Here is an 18,787-nt window from a genome sequence, read left to right on the forward strand (position 1 = left end):
AAAGGACAGTTTATGTTTTGTCGTCATTGAAAAGTGCTGGCATGCATTTTTTTTTTTTTTTAGTTACATGGAGGTATAATTGCTTCCAATCCACAAAGCGCTTTAGGAAAAATAATTAATACTTGTCGCATTTGGTGGAAATTATAGCAACAGAACCAAAAAAAAAAAAAAAAAAAAAAAAAGGCTTTGTGCCAATTTTATAAATACATGCTACAAACCAAGCTGCTCTGCAAAATATAATACTATGAGGCTATGTAATGTGACCCTGAAAAAAAAAAAAACATAATAAAATAACGTGTTCCAAATATGGTTTAGATCGGCCTACAAACAGGGTGCGAATTATGACAGTCAAAACATAAGGCTGGAGGGGGCTACACGCAAGTAGCCTACTTTTCAATCGTGTTTTAAACGTCTCATTAACCACAAAAGCTAAATCACGAGATAGCGATGGCAAAAAACAGTTAGAGCGCGAATTTTCACCTGTTGCCAAACAGGTGGCGCTAGAGAACTGAATAGAGCGTTTACCTGAGGAGGTAACCACAGCAAATATAGGCCTACAAACGATTATTACGGTAAGTTAACAAACATGACAAATTGGCATTTATAACTTAAGCCGATAGCCTATTTACATCACAGATAGGCCTATTGTACAAACATTTTTAACATTTTGTTTACAAAGTCTATTTGACGGTTAGTTAGGCCTTAACTGTTTAGGCCTTAACCTCAAAAGATTACACGCCGAAAAATAGCCTACCTATTAGCCTACAAATTCCTTTAAGACAACCCTGAAAGACAGTGTATTGCTCTGACTCACCTGGTTCCTTCTTTAACCACCTCAACAGAGGTTAAGTTGGAACTTTTTACAGCTTTCAAACAATAGGCTATTTCAGTAAAATAAGTTTGTCAGCGCGCGGATTTCATCTCACTATGCTTCCTCGTGAACAAAAGTCGCGTTCGCGTGTGTAGGCTAGTAATCATTTGTCATTTTATTATAGATTTAACTTATCACAAGTATGCCTATATAGCCTAAATAATTTAAGATGGATAAACACGAACATTATCAGTAGAAAATCATTTAAAAATAGGCCTAAAATCACTCTGGATAAACATTTAAATATTTTTTTCATTTGTAAGCTATTTGTAGAATTATTTTCCAATAGAATAAAATGTGCTGCAATACACTTGGATTTTTTGTGGTATAAATTGTATCAAACTCCCTTCAAATCCGGCGAACGTGTAAATTTATTCCGTAGCCTAAATACGCGCGTGCATTTTATAAAATCGGGATGCAGTTGCTACAATTGCATGAGGTGTATTTCATGGGTTTTACCTTTCATGGCAAACCGACTCCATTGCATCATAAAGTGACTGTGTGTATCTGCAGGAGTTAGATAAGCCTATCTCCTCCACACACACAGGCAATTAAAGCCTGGACCGTGTGTGTGCCTCTGAAGAATAACGGCAAGAGCCGGTTGTAACGGGAAAATCTATATGTTCTTCTGTATAGAAGGGAGAAGCTTCAACCGAGATGCTTTCTTTACGTTAGCAATAATTAAAGCTGTTGCGGCTGCTGCATCCAAGACAATAAATGATTGATGGAAAATGCTGAAACAATAAGAATTCATGCGCAAATCGTAAAATAATTTAAAAAAGGCAATAGATAGCCTAATAATAATTCCAGTCTTTATTAACAACACCGAAAAACTATAGACGATGTTATTGAAGGCTGTTTATTAAAAAAGAAAACGGAAGACGCATGCAGAACATTTGATATTCTCTTCCTCGTAATTGTACTTACTCGTGTGGCCTCAGCTTTTTTCCGAAATATTTCCTCCATATTCTGCGCCACATTTTTCACCACTTTTGCGCCGTCAATCTCTTCTATTCGCACCGATTTCTCATGTTCCTTGTATTTCTAAAGAGAAATAAACGAGTCATGTTACGCAATGAATATAGGCTACACATGACAGACATTTTACTACTTTTTCGGTGTCAGTGTGGTCAAGGCTGAATGACATTTTGTTAATACAAAATATTTGAACAATACAGCTTTAAAATAACTTTTAAATAAAACTAAAGCATATGTTGTTTTCTTCAAAATCAAATCAAATACCTAAAATATAAATTTTGAATGCAGCTTGTCTGGCAATAGTGAAGGTATGTTGCATGTATTAACAGCAATTTATTAATACAAAATAAATGTAGGCTATTCAACTCTTTAATTAACAGGCTATAATAAAAAAGGACATCAGATCACAAATAGAATAAAATAAAATATTTTTTATTTAACTGCATTCATATTTGCACACTTTAATACAGCGGATCACTTTATTCTTTCTTTGCTGTGTGTGTGTGTGATCCTGGTAAACCCTTGGTTGTGGTGACCAAATGTCCCCACAAAGATAGTATTACCAGTTTTGACCTTGTGGGGACATTTTTTTGGTCCCCATGAGAAAAACAGCTTATGAATCATACAGAATGATGTTTTTTGAAAATGTAAAAATGCAGAAAATGTCCTGTGATGGGTAGGTTTAGGGTTATAGAATTTACAGGTTGTACAGTATAAAAATCAATTTGTCTATGGAATATTGAAAACACAATGTGTTTTCATCTCAATGGAAATTTTATAAGAAAGTCTTTGCTTTGTTTATGAATATCTAAAGAAAATCTAATAAGATATTAAAAAGCAAATCCAGCAAATTCAGACATAAAACTCAGATAGAAAAATATAAACTTAACGAAAACAACATGTTTAGCCTAAGATCTTTTATATAGTGGTAAAAATGTGCACAAAGTAAATTAGATGTGGGTAACCCATAAACATCTTTTCTTTTAGTCTAATGGATAGTGTGATACCCTAAAACATTAGTTTAAGTGATCAATGTCCAGCATGACAAGTTCAATTTTCTGTGATAGCATAGGGGCATTTACATTTGCAAATCTGAGGGAGGGAGGCAAATATGTGTGGCAGCGGAAGATGGATGGATGAGAGGTTTTTTGGGTAAAAATGACGAGAGACAGTGATGGAGAGACAGGGGACAGTAAGAAGAGGCCTTTACAAGTCTCCATGACCTACGCTTTGCATTGTCTCTTTGTTAATACAGCTGTCATTCCCATTTGAGTTAGTGCCACAAGTCTTCAGATAAGCACGTGGACGTGCGCCTCTCCCTGACAGCGGCCTCTCTGATTGGCCGATAAGACCAATCCTCTCCCGATAACGAGCTCAATCTTGTCCCTGTAATTGGTGGAACTGCTGCTGCAGTGTCTATTATTGGTGGAGGAAGAGCGTTGTGGGTGGGCTGCTTTGGGGAGGGTGGGCGTGGCTTGTCGAAAGGGCCACGCATTGTTGGAGGGTAATTGAAATGGAGTCAGAATTCAGTAGAAAGATAATAAGTTGTCAAGCCTGGGCGAGTCTGGATAATGAACTACACTTCAGACAACGCTGAGTCTGCAATACAAGCGACACCTGAAGCAACAGCACTCAATGGCCGTTGTGATATTAGACTATTCAAACACACTCAGGCATCGACGCCTGCAGGCTTACACCACTCCACAATAAAAAAGCCTTTCTGATTAAAATAAGTTCATGTTTAGTGACAGATTTAATGAAAAAAAAAAACACAAAAAAAAAACACACACACTCAAATCCCAAAACGTGTCTTTCTGAACAGTATGCATACACTTTTTAAGACAAATGGACATAAATGGCATCAACACACACACACACATATTAAAATCTTAACTTCAAATAAGGCTGATAAAAATACGTTTCCAGTACAAAAAAATAGACAGCATACATATCCTTCTATCTTTTATCTTTCAGTTTTTTAAGGCAACATTATATAAATTGCATCAAAGCACTCTTGCACATCTCAAATCTCAATAAGTGTTAAACACAGTCCTTAAACTTTAAAAAAAGCATTTTGGTTAGTGTTAAGTGAAACATGGACATGCATTTCATGAAAAAATGTGTGGACAAAACAATGTGACAGGACACTCTGGCACAACTTACCATTTGTGCCAGATAAAAATGGTAAGTTTTTATCACAAGACAGATTATTTGTCTTGTGATAAAACAATTTTTTTGTAAGCAAAACAATTTAGCTTTTTTTTCTAGTTTTTTTTTTTTTTTTTACAAGACAACAGATAGCATGAAAACACACACTCTGGCACATATCAGACCCCCAACATGTTTCTAACACCAACACCCCCCTCCACACACACGATCTGTACGATCTGTAGCACCACGCGGCAAATTACCCCTTTAAGAGAGAGACCATGGAGAGTTATTGAGGCGGAACAGTTCATTTCACGCCTGTCCTGCCTCCCCACCCCTCACCCTCCGTCCCGGCACCCTCCCCAGCCCCAAAAGAAGCCATAATCAAAGCCATTAATGCTGCGTCAATAGTGATGATCACCCCACTGATTCAAAACACAGTAGAGAAATAGTCCCGGGGAGTGTCCCAAACTACCAGATGCTCCTGGACAAAACAGGTTTTTGCCTTCATATTCTCAAGATGCTACAAAATTATTCAGTGTAAAGATGCCTAATGGTAAAGTATTTGCACAATCTGTTATTTTGTTGGGGCGAGGTGGAAATTTCAGCGATTGAAAGCAACAAAGGGTGACATTTGTATGGCTACCCCTCCCCCCTCCCCTTGTGTAAAAATCAGGTAATTTTGCATAACAAGCTTAATGATCACTCTTAACGATCCTCCTTAATGAACCGGCCTGCTGCCTCATCCCTCCCTTTCTGCTTCCAGCTCTTCAGACAGGCAGTTCATTGGCCCTGAGCTCCACCCATCGGTCACGCCCACTGAGCAGGATGATGGGAAAAAGTGCAAACATACGCAGAAATGGCAATGAAGAGAGAACACAACTGGCTGGGACATTTTACAATGTGTTAATGTGTGTGTGCGTGCGTTTAGGCTGATGATGAAGATCATTCTGGGTGGGACGAAGGAACATGTTCATTATTGATGCTTTTGGCTGAATCGGGAACAGATTTCCATCTTAACTCTCACCTTAAAGCGATAGTTCAAGCAAAAATGTGTCATTTTTTACTCACCCTTATGTCATTCCAAACGTTGGAATGTTGTATTTTGTAGATTATAAACAATCTTCCCTCATTTCTTTTGAATACAGTTCATATGCACCAAATCTTTTTGGGCCGATATACAACATTTTTACCAAACAACTATTGGCCGATTCCGATACCGATCTTTATTACTTGCATAATTTTGTCATTAAAATAGATAGTTTTATATTAGCAAAGTTCAAAACGCATGTATTAGGATATACTATAGCTAGTTTATTGCTGCATCGTCAAATTATTTTCTTTGAACATGGATTGGATCAATTTAACACTCAACAGGCCAACATTATAAGAGAGGCACAGAGTAAGATATATATATAAAAAAATAAAATACAAATACAAATACAAAAACTTGACAGCCTTCAAAGGTTATTTTTGCTATCAAACTGCTGACAAACTACATTTTGTACAGATTTAATTTTGTTCACGCAGTTAATTAACAAACTATTGTATGCCGATGTTTTTACATTGATCAAAAATCGGCCGATAAATATCAGCTATCAATACATCGGTGCATCTCTATTTCATAATGACCACATCTGTCCTAAATGGACAAAAAGCACCACAAAAGTAGGCATTATGATTAATGCACTATAATGAATCATACAATTTTTATAGCAAATAACGAATGGACATTTAAGTTGATATCTCATAATCGTCCACTCCACTGAATTTAATTTGCATTCGCCTTCAGATATTAAAAATATCTTGATGTATATTGATGCACAGTGCCATATTTGGGGTCATTGTCATGAAGTTTCATTGTTTTTTTTGTTTTTTGTAATGAATATGGTGTGCTAGTTTCAATATGCACAATGGGAAATGAGATTTTTCAGTAAATAATAACCCAAACATGAATATTCTGTCATCATTTATCCAATCTCATGTTGTTCCAAACCAGTATGACTTTATTTTCTTCTGCAAAACACACAAAAAAAAGATATTTTGAAGAACGTTGGTAATCGAACAACACTTGAGTCCATTGACTTCCATTGAGTCCATTCTATGAACAAAAAACTAAAGGTGTGTCCCAATTCACGTACTTGTGCACTATTCAATGCAGTTTTGTGAATAGTGCGAGTAGTGTGTTCACACTGATGTAAAAATGCACTCAATTGTCAGAGCTTTCTTTACATTGCAAAGGGGGAGGGGCTACCAGACTCAGGTTGAGAACATAGTGTATATTGCATCATTTGGGACATTTTTCAAAATATATTTTTATGTTCCAGAGAAGAAAGACAGTGATACAGTTTGGGAGGGCAAGTAAATGATTTTAATTTTTGGAGTATCCCTTAATATTTTAGTCTGTTTCTCACTAAGCTACTGTACGACTTTAGAAGACTTGGAGTTTAGCGTATGGGTCATATGGACTAGTTTACGCTGTACGTTTTGGAGCTTGGTAGACCTGGTTACTATGAACTGAACAGAAAAAAATGTTTTGGAACAACATGAAGGTGTGTAAACAAAGACAGAATTTTCATTTTTGGGTGAATTATTCTGTTAACAATTACACAAGGTAAATCAGCCACATTGGTCTCGGATCAGTGGATAAATACAACACCGGTAATGGCTCTGACTACACTATAGATTTTTCTGCAAGTAAGGGCCCAATAGCTAAAGACAGACCCTGAATCTCAGTTTTAGTTAAACAATCAGTGTTTGTGGACACATGTATCCTTCACAAAGACAGACTGATATACCTCACTAACATACATGAAAACTCCCATCATTCTCAGCTGTAATTCTCAAAGCCTCAGTTTCAATTTCAATTTCATTTCCGCTGTTTTATAAACAGACCCAGGCTAGTTCAGTTAAAGAGTCACGTACACACATTCTGTGAGGAGGTAATTACGACGATAATATGTGCACTGATGGTGAGAGCTGGGCTCTTATCTCACACCAACACTGAGAGACTTATTAATACTTCAGAGAGAGAGAGAGAGAGACGGGTTATCTCAAAACATCCATCACTGTTTTTCCTTCAGTAGAATCCGAGAGGAAATGAAGTGTGTTCCGTAGTATACAACGCCACCGCATAGTGCATTCAAACAACACGTTATACTGGAACAAAGAAACCAGGTGGAGACCTTCATCCGCAAAATATCGGCAGTCACATAGATGTGAACTTTGATAATAAAATATTAATATTGTAATGTGTCTGAGCCTTTTCTCTCTTTTGATATAGTTATTAATATTGAATTGTTTCTATGTAAATATAAACCATCACACCAAAAAGACCACCTACACAATATGAATGGATATGAATGAGGAAATAGATAAATAATAAATAAAAAAATAAGACAAGGGCCGTCAAATGTATGCTTTATTGGCCTGTCTAATTTCCCTTGATTTTACTACTTTGTATATTTTTTGAGAATTTTAAAACGTACATATATTAAAACATTTTTTAACCCTGTGACCAAAAAGCACAGTTCATAATATCAGCTGCCACCGTGTGGCTAAAGTGTTTAGCACATCATCTGATGCTCCTTTTTCATTTATAAAGAGACACATTTATTCAGTTATTCTATTTGTCCAACTAGTCCTACACAGGTGTTTAGATGCAAAAGACAGATCGGGGGGAAAGAAACTGAGTGTAATGAGCCTTATCCAAAAACTCTCTCTCTCTTCCACACACACACACGTCTCAGATTATACACCTGGATGTTGTAAGGCAAAGCCATCTGTATTCATTTTCAAGAAGAGGTGTGTGTGTGTCAATGCAAGTGTGTGTATGTGTGTGTGTGTGAGAGAGGGGGAAATACCTTCTGTAAGAGCTGAGATCCTGAGTATTTTGAAGCTATTGATTTTATTTCACCACCAAACGCTGAAGCCCAGAGTTTCACCCTGTTGGGGGAAGAAGAACCCATGTAATCACTTACAGCACATTAAACCACAATTACAGTATTAGCAATGATAGATTAAAAATAAAAGTTAACAAAAGTTAACGCAAGAACTGTTTGTAATCATTATAATGTATTCTATATGGCCATATGGGAGCATATGTGTTTGTTAAATTCACATTGTTCTCCCTTATGTTTCTCATTTTCTGTATGTCAAAAAGGTTTCTATGACATAAAAGCTTTGCATACTGTATTTTCACTGTACACTATCTTAAGGAGCTATAGTATTTCTACCTGATCTGACTCTTCGAAATGGCTTTCATTGGTGTAATGTAATGTAGCGAGGTTGATAATCAGTTAAAATAAAATCAGCTGACTTAGCTGTTATAACATGAAGCACATTTCTGCACACTTTACATTGTTTTTGTTTTTTTTGCATTTGTATACATATAACAGCAATTATTAGGGCTTCTTTCCAATATTTTATGTTTAAAATGTGTATACGGTTTTATAAAAGCCTCATATTTAGAGAGAACTAGACCCTCACAATAGCATCACAAAGCATAGTTTTAACCTCTCTCATGTGCTCTTATTATTATAGATGAAATGTCTTTATTAAGGCTTAAAAATTAAGTCTTAAATTCAGACTCTTTGAAATACCAAAATGATGGCTTTCTACAAATTTACATATGGATTTAATACAATTATGATAGCTCCTCTATATTTTGCATGCATTCATGTGTAATACAAGGTGCATGTATTCTGAAAGCATTATAGAAATGTCTTGACCCTTAAAACACCACTAAAGCCCTTACACAGGATAGTTTGGACCTCTCTTGGATTCTATATACATGCATATAGATAAAATACAATTATTCTGGCCTGTCCTCTATATTGTTGCATGCATGCTCTTCTACTCACACTGATAAGGGGATCTCCGGTTGGGACCCCCGCACCCCCGGCGCCGTCCAGAACGCGCTCATCACACACAAGAGGAGGCAGTGCGCGTGCTTCCGAGGAATTCTCCGGTCCTGCTGCATCCTTCCTCCAAAATTTCTTACGCTGCAAAGGAACCGGCGGCTCGGGCAGCCTTTAGAACTCCCCCCTCCCCTCGGTCTCTCTCCCCCGGTTACAAAAACAGCACCGAGCGCCAATTCAGCAGCACATCTGCCCGCCTCAGCGCGTGTGCTGCCTCCGGAGCTTCAGTCTCTCCGCCCAGCTGTCACACACCCCAAGACCTCGAGCTCGTGCTCTCTGACATCGATCCTTTGCTTTTTATCCCTGCATTGATGGCATAGAGAACTATACAGGTATTTAAATGCTTATTCTTGTGCACGAGCCTTTCTCTTAGAGCTGATTAAGACCAAATGAACTCGCGCGCTCTCACTACTGGCGCTGCTGATATATGATGAACGACACTTTCGGGTCAGTGCATGTACTAAACGCAGAAGTTTAGGGAGAGGAGAAGCGAGCAGAAAGTCATCAAGACAGTGAGTGAGGCTCGTGTAAATCTAGGGAAGGAGATCCAGTGCGGTTTCCCCACGCGAGCGCGCTCACGAGAGAAGCTGATGCGAAACTTTCCCTCGGCAACGCGCATTCCTCCGTTTTGGGGATGCTTTTGCTCTGGTGTCAAGCGGTGATAGAGATTACGTAAATCAGTTCCATATTAGAGTTTTCATATTGATAGAAGACGAATTTACATAACATCACTGTATGATTCTGCATATTGCGGGTTAACTATTTTGGTCACACACACTTTATGTATATTTCACCTAAGTTGTCACAAGCTGCTATATCTCCGTAACTGTGATTTGAGTCCAGTTCTACTGTATAAATATCATTAGTAATAGAAATAATCGTTTTTGGTTTCAAACAACTAGTTCCATTAAGAGAATCTAATAGCCTAATATTTCTGTCCTCAAAATGCTCTTATTTGAGTATTTTCATTTACTGACAATATAATTCTGCACAACATTCACCCATTGATATACAGATTCAGCTAGATGTATTATGGCTGCTCCTCATCAAAAGATGCCATAAAAGAGCAGATAGTACTCAAAGAAAGTAAGTGAGTAAGATTTATGACCAGCCACTACTATAGCACTGACCTCTCGAGTCTGATGCTTAACAATGGCATCCAGGAGTTAATTGCTATTCTCTCATCTCTTTTTTTCGTCCTCTAATTATCACGAGCACATAAATGATGAGGTGCATTTGCGTGTGTGTGGTAAGAGGTCTGATGGATCTGTCTTCACACGGCCTGCGTCTCTGTGCAGTCATGATTAGCTGGTAAACGCATCATACATCACAGACTCAGCTAAACAGCGGCGACTGAAGCTGAAGAACACAAGCCATACTGTACTACTGCAATGCTGTTACAACACGCAGAACTCTAAATGACATTCAGAAACTTCTCAGAGTATAATATCACAGGTTTCCATCCATGCGTGGAGGTATGGAAATTCATTGACAGACAGGTATACGACATCGTATGAATGCATTCGGACCGGATGCAATGATTGGACGAACATTTTATGGTCTTCCACAGATGATAAATATACAGTATAAATACATTTAGACCACTTAACTTAGTGATTGCTATCAGGATGTGAAGAGACTTTCAACTAGCATTGAAGCCTACCCTGCCTTCAAATGTCTCCTATATGTTTACTTATGTATATTAAAATGCACATCCAGATATAGAAGTCTTACTGGGTCCTTCTTTAATCAGAACAACAAAAACAATAAGATTACATAATTGTGGGTCTTTCAGGGACAGAAGCAATAGTTTTAACTCTTGAAGCAAATCCGGTTAGTCTGTGCTGGAGTTTGTCTATTTTAACGCACGGCAAACACACAGTAATCCCTGTCTCGTCTTAATGGAAGTTAAAACTCTTAGCAGGTCAAACATAGTACAGGGTAAATGTGACATCTGGCACTGAAGGTGCTGGGAATCACACTTCTCAGCTTATCACAGAATATACAATAATTAATGTATACATGGTAGAGAAGCAAAACATAAACAAAACAAAAACCTGATGTTACTGTTTTAATATCTAAAATTCAATGCAAACATTAACCTTTAGCATATTTTGGGCAATGCACTTCATGATTTCAGTCCAGAAATGTAGCCTACAAAACTGCACATACTTAAAGGGATAATTCACCCAAAAACACTTCCGGGTTCTACGTCAACGCTCGTTATTGGCCCGCTCCTGCATCAGCATCACACGCATGTGTAGTGGTGCGCAGCGTCGGCCAATAATTAGCCGGCACTGACGTCGAACGCTGAAGCGCTGCACTGAAGTTACTACTCGAATAGCGTAGGAGATCTGACACAGAAGAGAAGAAATTGTTGAAAAAAGTCGTTATTTTATTATTTTTTTGCGCACAAAAAATATTGTCGTCGCTTCATACATTACATTTGAACCACTGTAGTCACATGGACTATTTTAACGATGTCTTTACTACCTTTCTGGGCCTTCAAAGTTGCAATCACGTTGATGTCTATGGAGGGATCAGAAAGCTCTCGGATTTCATCAAAAATATCTTAATTTGTGTTCCAAAGATGAACGAAGGTCTTACGGGTTTGGAACACACGAGGGTGAGTAATTAAAGACAACATTTCTATTTTGGGGTGAAATTTTAACCCTTTAACATGACCCTGCTTGCCCCTGCCTCAAGTAGCTGTTCATTCTATACTCTGCATATACTGTCTATAAATATATATTGTTTAATTTAATATGCCTATATTTGAAATATACACTGTTTATAGCAAACAGCCACAAAGCTGTGTTTCTGAATCTTTACATTTTCATTATTCTAAAAGGAAAAACAGAAAATTACTACTACAATCAAGGGAAGAGCTGGATCAGGGATCACACACCCAAGGAGGACTTATTGTGTCTTAAGTACGGATCTTTGGGATTTTTCTTCTTACAGCACCTAATCTGAATAAGAACTTTTTAATGTGTGTGTGTCGCCGACTTGAATGTGCAGACAGAAGACGTGTGATGCAAAGGTGCATGTCTGATGTACTTGAATGAACCAGCAGAGAAGAATATAGCTTGAAACTGACTGAAAAAAATACCAAAACTACTTTTTGTCTGTATTTTTATAAGACTTGGGGAGATGGACTCTTTCCCAGAATTCCTGAATGGCTCGTCTATCCATGATGGCTCTGGTGCAAAGGTGCCCCTGCCGTGGGCCGGATTCATCACGCTGTCCCTCCTCATGGCCGTGTTCTCCATCACATCTGTCGTGTTGAACGCTACAGTGATAGTCGTCACCCTCCGGCACAAACAGCTGCGACAGCCACTGAATTTTGCCCTGGTCAACCTCGCCGTGGCCGACCTGGGCATCACGCTAACAGGAAGTGTGCCATATGTGGTGAGCAATGCTGTGGGCTACTACATCATGGGACGGGTCGGTTGTGTATTGGAAGGATTTAGTGTTGCATTATTTGGTAAGTCTGTTTAGAGTTCATTCAAACACTAAATAATTATTTTAGACTGTATAATGTAAACTGCACCCCTGATGGGCTTCCAGACACTGAAAAAGCAACATTTAAAAGAAAATATGACTTTATTCAAATTCAATTAGCTATATCCTGATTTAGCTTTAAAACCCAAATATTATTATTCTGCCAAATATTTTATATTTAGTGTTGATAAAGCAAGGATCCCTATTATTAGGCTAATATTTTTGCGCATTTGGGAATTTGTTCATATTAGCGAATTTTGGCCTCTATTTATTAGCATGAATCTGCTCTAGTCTCTCAAAATTATTTTTTTCAAACTACCATAATATAACACTGTAGGTACAGTACTCTACTGTTGCTGTGTCGGAGGTAGGCTACAGTGTGTAACACTATGGTAGTTTGAAAAATACCGCGGCAGGGCATACTGCATGATTCCCGCATTAATATTCACCATATGTTCAAAAGCATTGACATGTCATAATACCTTTTGTACTCAACAATGTTATGTAGCCTACCGCTAGTGTTTTGTTTGTTGTCTTTACCTGCTCGAAGAGTTGAAGTCGAAGAGTTTCATTGCTGACATTCACAGGAGACATTTGTAGGGTTTTATTTAATGTGCTGTAGTAAATATCTACTTCATCCAGCACTCTTTTAGTTTCCTGTGTCTTTTACGGTGTCCGATACATACAATTCAGAGCGTGTGTGGACTGTCGGAATGGTTTTTAGACTGAATCCAATAAGTATCCACGAACTGATTCAATGTTTTGCAAACCTGCTTGACCAACTGACACAAAAGAACCGATTCAAATAAGTGATTCATTCACGAATGGTAATGGTTCTTATTTTTTGACTTAAGTGCTTTTGTTACGTGAATTATAGTGTTATATTGTGTTACTATAAAACAAGGACACAAAACCAGCTTATCATCACTGACAGTAGGTAATGATAACTTTCAGTAGCCTAGCTTACCTTAGGTAGATTAGATATTGACTTAAAGACTGGCCATTCAAGGATTCATCAGGATGAGTAGGCTAAAACAGAGCACGCGAGTCTTCTTGAACTATTCATTAAGAGATCTGGTTCATACGTGTCATTATTATTTTTGAATTGAATTACAATGCACTTTATTATTTCATTCCCTAAAAAGAATCGGCTCAAAAGAGTCACTTGTTTGTGAATCGGACTACATTGCACTGCAAGTAATTAATTACTAGCTATGCTAATTACATCTTCAACATTGCAATTAGATTAATGTATTAATACTCTCTCTAAAGAGTATTGGTTTACTTATTACTAATTACTTTCTAAATCCCATGTCAGCCTCCCGTTGAACGACACTTCAAGGACAGACACGGAACTGCACTTTTGATTCTTTCAAATAAACATTAGCCAATTGCACAAATAATTCTTGAACTGACCAAAGTGTGTAAAGGGAAAAGGTTACATTCAGAAAAACATTTTAACATAACATTTTAATGTTAAATTAACTATTGTTTTACTAGAATTGTTAGTCTATACAGTATTCAATACAATTACATCAGAATTAACTGTAATTCAATTACAGAAAAATGAAGAGTAATCCCTTACTTTACTTTTCAAGGGAAAAGTAATTAAATTACAGTAATTAGATTACTTAGTCATTAATTACACCCAACACTGAGCATGATCAGCCGACAGCCACAGATGTTAACCTTTAAAAATGTGAATTTAGTGAAGTTGATCTCAACTGTAATGTCCTCTTCTTCCTCTGCTGACTGCACAGGTATAACAGCGCTGTGCACTGTGGCCCTGATAGCTGTGGAACGGCTGTTTGTAGTGTGCAAGCCTCTGGGTACCATCACATTCCAGAGCAAGCACGCTGCCGGGGGGCTGGCGTTATCCTGGCTCTGGTCTCTCATCTGGAATACTCCACCTCTCTTTGGCTGGGGAAGCTACCAGCTGGAGGGAGTCGGCACGTCATGTGGACCCGACTGGCAGAGTCGAGATTTCAAAAACATGTCTTACATCATCTGTTATTTCTCACTCTGCTTCGCTGTGCCATTTGTCATCATTGTGGTGTCATATTCATGGCTGCTCTACACGCTAAGACAAGTATAACTTTGACCTGTTTTACGTTTTTGCTTTTTTATGTTATCTTCAGATGAGCTGGTGAAGTTTAGTTTGTTGTTTGAAGTGGTGGACAAAAGTATATTCACTAATAAAAAAAAAATTCAAGTATAGGCCTATCTGTACTTTATGAGAGTGGCCTATTTTATTTTTGGGAAATATTTACTTTTACTTCACTACATTCTAACGTGTAATGTTATATTTTTTACTCCACTATGTTTCATAAAAACATAACGTTTGTTTATGGAAGCATACCCGTCACATAAGAAAAAATGTAAATCATAATTTATGTTTTGTAAATTATAATTAAGACATAAAAATGATGTGAATAATGAAATTATGACATACTTTATGACATTTTGCCCCATGTGACGTCTGTACATGATCAGTTATGTATTTTCTATCATTTTTATCATGGTATATTTCTTTCACTTGTTTGCACTCTTGAATTATCAGTAACTTCAAATTTATATTTTAGTATATTGAAGTTTAATATTTGAATATTGTAGGCTATAAGTTTTGGTAAAAATATTAAATGTTTCCTAATTTGCAAATTAATAGCATATACATATTAAAATGTCTGCACTAATCTTTCATATTATTGAGTAGTGCTGGCTAGAATAAATAATAAACATGGTTCATTAATCAGTACCTTTTCATTTTAGTACCATGAAATCAAAATTGACAATTTTTGTTTTTATTGAATATTGCTGTATTTATTATAAACGATTTGTTTGTGTAATTTTTTTTTTTTTTAATTCATGTTCTTGTAATCTTTATTCAAATTAACTTCCCCTTTACTGGCACAAGGGCAACCTGTCAGTCACATGACATCACAGCTATAGCAAACAACAACCATCCAATCAATTCCACATGGACCAAATCAAGCCCCGCCCTACTTTTTGTGGTTGTTGTTCAAGAACCCTTTTCACTCAGATATACATATCATCGCAACTTCGTTTTAATGCTGACTTTAAGTACATTAAGAGTTTTTGTACTTTAACTCAAGTAAAATTAAAGTGACAAACTTTTACTGGAGTAATATTTTATTAGGGTATCTGTACTTTTATTCAATTTGTGTATTTGTTCCACCACTGTTTGTTTGACAGGTAGCTAAGGTAGGTGGAGGTGCGGCTGCGAGGGCAGAGGCTACGGTGGCGCGGATGGTGGTGATGATGGTATTGGCGTTCCTTGTGAGTTGGCTACCATACGCTACTCTGGCTCTAATGGTTATCTTCAACCCTGATGTCCAGTTGCCTGTGCTGGTGAAGGTGGTACCCATATACATGGCCAAGAGCAGCACTGTATACAACCCTATGATCTACATATACATGAACAAACAGGTGAGTGAATCAGATGCAGACCAATCATGTTCATCAGTCTGATTTGCCTAGTTTAACACAAAAGATATTCATGGAGTTAGTGTCTCCCAAAAGAAAGAACCGATGCACAAGCCTATGTAGGTTTGTTACAAATTTACATAATGTCAGCCTATGGCCCTCATTGGCTGCCTGCGATACAATGTCGACTTTGTCCTGCCCTCAAACATTGTAGTTGTAGCTGAGGCCTGGAAGAGTTTGGTTTGTGTTGTCGACATATCGAGAAGATGCCGTTTTCAGCGCTGTAGAAGCAAATTCACCTTGTGAACAGGACTCCCTTGTAAAAGAGACTGTGTCTCAATGGGACATTTCCTGTTTAAAGCAGGGCTATGCAGTTTCGGGAATTTCTTCGCTGTATTCTCGCTTTTTGCTCGCAGGTTTCTCTATAGAGCTCCCCCCACAGCTTCGGAATAGATATCTGACAACACTGTTGAAAAACTCGTTGGCGACTCTCAGATACCAGAGGCTAGTAGATCAACGACATCAAAGCAGATGGGACATTTTTTAAAACGTCTTCTTCATTCGGGTTCGAACAGCGTGAGGGAGCGCAATAATGACAGAATTTTAGCAGATTTTTTTGCCGTAAAGCAATTCGTTACATCGCGAGACCTGATATCACGCGATACTTCCAGATGCTTCGACCCGCCGGCTCAAAGTTGCAAGGGTGGTTTTTCCGCTCACAGGCAATAGGGGGGTGAGAGACGACCCGAAAAAAGTAATATAACCATTCCAATGACTCCAAAGCTGTTCAGTTAAGGTAAAAAAACCTGCATAGTTCACCTTTAAATAAAGGTTATATATATATATACTTTGCATGCACTTCCAAAGAATGAGGACTCGGGCTTGAATTAATATGGTAAAACCATTGTTACTGTTCGTAACACTGTAACAAGCCCTGAGGAAGCCTCCGCCGACCAATCACAACAGACTGGGCCATCTGACCAATCAGGGCAGAGTATAGGCTCTCAGAAAGGAGGGGTTTAGAGAGAGTGAATCCTTTATCGAACCGTTTCAGACACTGTGAGAGAAGAGGTGATGCTGTAATGTATATTATGAGAAAATTAAAGATCAATCAAAAATTAATTGGACATCAAAAAAAGCTTCAAGTTTGGATTTTTTTTTTAAATAGGGTTCTCCAATGCCAAACAGCTTGTGTTGTTTAAAGTAGTAAGGTGGGCTGTTTAAAAATGATAACGTTCTTTTCTAGTTCCAGAGGTATGCAATACCACTCCTGATGTGTGGAAAGGTTCCCTGGCCTTCAGAGGACGATGCATCTGATGTTCAGACCGTCGTGTCACCATTGAACAACAAAATCAGCCCAGATTGACTTACCATTCACTGCAGTCTGTTGTGCATGATAAAGGTGCTTCTCTGCTTAAAGAGAGATGATTTAATGAACACTGTTTCCTTTCCTGTATGCATTTCCTATTGAAGATGGTGAAGGGTGGGTATTTAAGGCCAATTGTTTTTCATTCACATCTTATCTGTGATTCATTACTTGCAAATGCTATTCAGAACTAGCAAGGGACATTTTCATTCTAGACAGTATTTGATTGGACAAAAAACGTGTATCTCCTGAGTGCAAGATAAGCCAACAGTTATATTTTTGTCTTTTTTTGTTTTACCAGAAGAAAGACTACATTTTATGCTCTAAAAGTTCACTTTTGTCAACATTTATGTTACTAGCTTATAGTTGACTTCAAAGCAAAATGTTCTTTTAAACTTTTTATTCATCAAAGAATTCTGAAAAAAAAATTCAAATCACCATATTAGAATGATTTCTGAAGGATCATGTGACACTGCAGACTGGAGTAATGATGCTGAAAAGTCAGCTTTGATCACAGGAATAAATTACATTTTAAAATATATTACAATAGAAAACAGCCATCTTAAAGGGATATTTCACCGCTGGAAAGATGAATGTGCATTTAAATTGAGTCATTTATGTAGTAGAAATGTGAAATTATTTTAGAAGTTGGTGCCTTCTAGACTGAGAAAAGACTGTAAATGTATTTTTGACTCATGTGGATGAAAGACAACTCCCAGAATGCACTTGCTTCGCTGCCCTACGAGGACACTCCCAAGCCACGCCTACCGGTTACAGAGGGCAGTATCGGAAGAAATGATACAGCTAGGCTACTAGTGACTCGAAACTGAAAAGACGGTGTTTTATCGTGAGATCCCCCTATGGGCGGGTTGAAAACATGCGGAACGAGCTCCTCCTACTGGCTGGAGTCTCTCGCCTCTGGACAAAAAAGCCTCCGATGACGCAAAATGACGATTTTTGTGTCATCGGAGGTTTTTTTCCAGACACACAATACAGGGAAGCACGATCATTCGAAAATACTACCGGCTTTCTACTTATACAAAGCTTAATCTAATCGGAGAAGTATCCCTTTAAATTGTAATAATATTTCACAATATTGCGGTTTTTACTGTATTTTTGATCAAATAAATGCAGCCTTGGTGAGTAGAAGAGACTTCTTTCAGAAACATTTAAAAATGTCACTGACCTAAAACTTCTGAACACAAGCGTAACTACAAATATTGAAGTTCACTATTATTCTAAAACCCTTGAAGAGTTAAGTTCACCCAAAAATGAAAATTGAGTGATTTCTGTCCCTCCATTGACAGCTACACAACCACCACTTTGATGCTTCAAAAAGTTCATAAAGAGATCGTAAAACTAAAAAACAGATTTAATTTAGGTTTTTATTCACGTATAAACAAATAAGCGTCAAAGTTGTAGTTGCGTAGCCGTCAATGGAGGGACAGAAAGCTCTCAGACTTGTGTTCTGAAGATGAACGAAAGTCTCACAGGTTTGGAACTACATGAGGATGAGTAATTACTGACAGAACTTTCATTTTTGGGTGAACTATCCCT

The 18,787-nt window shown here is 37.6% G+C and overlaps 2 protein-coding genes across 2 annotated transcripts in view; one reads left to right on the forward strand and one right to left on the reverse strand.

Annotated features, from left to right (window-relative positions):
- Positions 1–13,082, reverse strand: part of cacna2d3 (calcium channel, voltage dependent, alpha2/delta subunit 3) — a 49,306-nt gene extending 36,224 nt beyond the window's left edge. Inside the window, exons 1-2 of the mRNA XM_079857972.1 lie at positions 12,961–13,082; positions 1,799–1,915 (exon numbers count right to left, since the gene is read on the reverse strand). Coding sequence (XP_079714098.1) covers positions 1,799–1,915; positions 12,961–13,014 — 171 coding nt within the window. The 5' untranslated portion in view covers positions 13,015–13,082. The remainder of the gene's footprint in view (positions 1–1,798; positions 1,916–12,960) is intronic.
- parapinopsinb (parapinopsin b) lies at positions 11,923–17,649 on the forward strand. The gene is made up of 4 exons (XM_079857973.1): positions 11,923–12,403; positions 14,181–14,509; positions 15,634–15,867; positions 17,111–17,649. Exons 1-4 carry the CDS (start codon positions 12,070–12,072, stop codon positions 17,228–17,230), a joined length of 1,017 nt encoding a protein of 338 aa, XP_079714099.1. The 5' UTR covers positions 11,923–12,069; the 3' UTR covers positions 17,231–17,649.
- The last annotated feature ends 1,138 nt before the right edge of the window (positions 17,650–18,787 follow it).

Source organism: Squalius cephalus (assembly GCF_949319135.1).
Source record: "Squalius cephalus genome assembly, chromosome: 22".
Lineage (NCBI taxonomy): Eukaryota > Metazoa > Chordata > Actinopteri > Cypriniformes > Leuciscidae > Squalius > Squalius cephalus.